The sequence below is a fragment of the Macadamia integrifolia genome, chromosome 8, assembly GCF_013358625.1.
Source record: "Macadamia integrifolia cultivar HAES 741 chromosome 8, SCU_Mint_v3, whole genome shotgun sequence".
NCBI classification, from domain to species: domain Eukaryota; kingdom Viridiplantae; phylum Streptophyta; class Magnoliopsida; order Proteales; family Proteaceae; genus Macadamia; species Macadamia integrifolia.
In genome coordinates, this window is record NC_056564.1 from 8817695 (window position 1) to 8820997 (window position 3303).

Genomic DNA, 3303 nt, shown 5'->3' on the forward strand with positions numbered 1-3303 from the left:
TAGGGGTATCAATATGTATGAGATTTTTTATTTCACATGGGTGGAGTGAAATCAACAGCGTCCTTCTTTTCATAAACCCGATAATTTCAGATCATTATAGTTGTCATTCAAAAGAATTAATCATTAATCTCCCTTTTCACACCACCCCCCCCCCCAAAAAAAACCCAATCATGGGAATATGTTGAAGTTATAGCATGAAAAAATAAATCTCATCAAGCTAATTCAAAATATTGAAGAGGAAAAAGAAAGCAGAACCCTATAGAACCAAGAACCAAAAACAATTCTAATCGAACAAACTGAAACCCATATCATCATCCTCAGACTCCTCGGCAGCTTCTTCCTTCTTCTCTTCCACCTTGGCAGCACCTTCTGGAGCAGCACTAGACCCTTGAGCTGCAACTGGTGCCATGGCCACTGCGAACTTGCTAGGATCCTGCAAATATAAAGAAAAGAAAATACAAGAATTGAAGAGAAAAACTACATTTTGGGAGAAAGAAAGAAAGGAGTTTCAGTAGAAAAAGCAAACCTTCAAGTATTCTTTCACTTTCTCAGCCTGAGGGAAAGAGTATTCAGTTGCAACTGCAATAGCCAGAACATTCTTGTAGCCATTGATGAACATATGGGGTGCAGCAGCCAAGGATGGATATGAGATTGCCAAGGACAGAGAGGTGACCATGGATACACCATTAGCAAATTTCATAACCAGGTCATCCTCTGTGAGATCAAGTACCTCTGGGCTGAAGACTGAGCCAGTGTCATATACAGACATCACAACTAGACCATAAGAAAATGGTCTTATTCCCAGCTTTGAGAGCAGAGCAGACTCTGAAGAGCCCACCTTATCACCTTTCTTTATAAGCTCTACATGGGTGATGATTTCAACTGTTCCCTTGTTAATCTTGGTTGGAATATTGAGCACCTGTAACATGGAAGGATTAAAACCAGTAAGTGATTTATTCTGTTTACCGAGAGAGAGAGAGAGAGAGAATCAACCTGAAAAAATGAAGTTTGGGAAGGGTCCAATCCTGTGTTGCCAGGTGGCACAATGACATCAACAGGTGCAACAAGTCCTACACGGGCAGGAGCTCCAACCTGTCCACATACAAACAATGCTTGAGCTCAAGTGTTCAGTAATTCCTTTTGCTTTGATAAAAAAAAATATATATCAAAGAACATTCATAACCGATCCAAAATAGGTTATGAGAATCAACATTTATCGAAAGTGGTCTGCCCATTCCATTGATTCTGATCAGAATCTTTAAACCATTCATCCGGATATTTAAACCATTAAGTCTCTAGATATTGGAAGTTAGGTAGTTTTTAAAGAAGAGGAGTTGTAAGTCAGCATTTTACCTTTGTCTTATTCCCAAAAGTTATTTAATGTAACTGTAAAAAGGGGTTTTCAAAAAGTTGAAAGTCATTTAAAATAATTTTTATGTGAAATGTTAGGATTTACCGTCATTCAAAAAAAAAATATATATATATATATATATGTTATACTAAAAAGACAAAAACAAAGGTTACAACCTTATTGTAACAGAAACCTTTATCACAACAAGATTTCCTATTAAAAAGAATTGGGTAAACCTTTTAAATAAAGAAGTTTGAATTAAAGTTAGATGGACTACCAAAGTTGAAGATGTGCCACTTTTATCAAAATGGGATGCCCCAAATCACTTACCATTACCAAACGCAATCGAATATAAACATAGGAAGAAACCCACATTTAAGTGATGGTAGGTTTGATCAGACTTCTACGTAATTGTAAATGAGAAGTGACATTTGCAGATCTCACCAAAAAAAATGTGACATTTACAGAATATAGTATTCATTCATATCTTAAATGTGATAGGTAAAACTATAACATATATTCAGAAGATAATAATAACGGGAGTTTCTGGATGACCCCTCTATAGGTGTATTTAGAAGTTGACCTTTTCTTTTAATTGTCATTTGTCTTTATTTACAAAAGTCATTTAAGATATAGTATAAAAGGGTTTGTAAAAATAATTTGAAAGTGACATATTATCTTGTTATTATAAGGCTAAAATATTTTTTAGTATACATGTGAAATGATGTTATTATCCTCATCAGAATAAAAAAATATATATCAATTCCAATACCCGAAGCTCAAAACCATCACAATCCTTAACCTAACACTTACACAGATGTTAATGGCAAAGCAATTGAAAATTTATGTGCAACTTAAGAGAGAGAGTTATCAATATAACACCACAATCGCATGGACCTAGTTATATCAGGGGTTGAACGAGAATCATTCAACTTTCACTGTGAAAAACATTGAACAACCCGTGTGAGTGGCCCCAATAAGATAAGAGGTGTCGAACTCAGAATCACATACTTCGTGAGACGAAGACCCCTTGTCAACTGACCTATCCATGGGTCAATTGATTGAGCCTACTCACATTGCATCGAAGCATTAATTCAACCTCATCTATCCAAAACCTAACTTCTTATATGCAAAAGACAAAAACTATTAAGGGCTCAAAAATGCACAGGGCTCAAAAATGAAGACACTGAGTTCTATAAAATTACATGACCTTACCTTGTATTTGGCCACCTCTTCCCTTACTTCCTTCAAATCTCCCTTTGTGAAAATCAAACCAACATTCCCCTAAATTCCATCAAAACAAAATGAATCAACAATATCCAAATTCCAAGAACACAACAGCAGAGAAAGAAATCTGAATTAATATTATCCATACCACAAGGAGAGGAATGAGATTAAGATAATCATCGTTCCCAGTCTTCTCGGCATGAAGCCTAATGGATCTCTTCATCATAGTGTTCTTTCCCATCAAAATTATTGAATCTCCACGCAAACCCTGTCGAATGCTCTGCAACTGATTCGATCCCACATTGTCGGCGGCAACCACTAGGATCTGACCATACTGATCAAGAAGATCGCATAGCTTCTTATCATAAGCAGTCTTCTTTTGAGCTTTCGTTGGCTTCACCGCCATTGTTATCAGATTTCGAGCTTCAGAAAAAACAAACTAGAAGAAGGAGAAGCGAAAATGATCGGAGCAGAGCTTTCAGAAGCTAAGTCGAACCAAAAGACCTCCGTCTTTCTCTCTCCATAACCGTCACTTCACTGATTCACTCCTACTACTCTGGTTGGGTTTCGTTAAACTGTTGCTCATTTTCAAGGAGCGTACCTGACGGACGGGATCGTAGCCGTTGAATAGGTGGGGTCCATCATTTAGTGATGCAGGCAGGAGTAGAACTGAATCCTCACCTGCTACGCATCTCCACCTAGTATTCCCCTCGCAAGTAATAAAT

At 37.1% G+C, this 3303-nt stretch overlaps 1 protein-coding gene across 1 annotated transcript; it reads right to left on the minus strand.

The window, feature by feature from the left end:
- Positions 1–3093, minus strand: LOC122087526 (60S acidic ribosomal protein P0-like). The gene is made up of 5 exons (XM_042656683.1): positions 2727–3093; positions 2567–2635; positions 994–1092; positions 527–919; positions 1–433 (listed from the first exon to the last, which is right to left on the minus strand). Exons 1-5 carry the CDS (start codon positions 2982–2984, stop codon positions 284–286), a joined length of 969 nt encoding a protein of 322 aa, XP_042512617.1. The 5' UTR covers positions 2985–3093; the 3' UTR covers positions 1–283.
- Positions 3094–3303: the final 210 nt, after the last annotated feature.

What these genes read in the sequence shown, in the direction of transcription:
- LOC122087526 (XM_042656683.1), bottom strand. Translation starts at nt 2,984, where the DNA reads ATGGCGGTGAAGCCAACGAAAGCTCAAAAGAAGACTGCTTATGATAAG. An exon ending in ATCTCATTCCTCTCCTTGTG is followed by an intron (nt 2,636 to 2,726) that starts GTATGGATAATA and finishes GATGGAATTTAG; the next exon opens with GGGAATGTTGGTTTGATTTT. An exon ending in CCCAAACTTCATTTTTTCAG is followed by an intron (nt 920 to 993) that starts GTTGATTCTCTC and finishes TCCATGTTACAG; the next exon opens with GTGCTCAATATTCCAACCAA.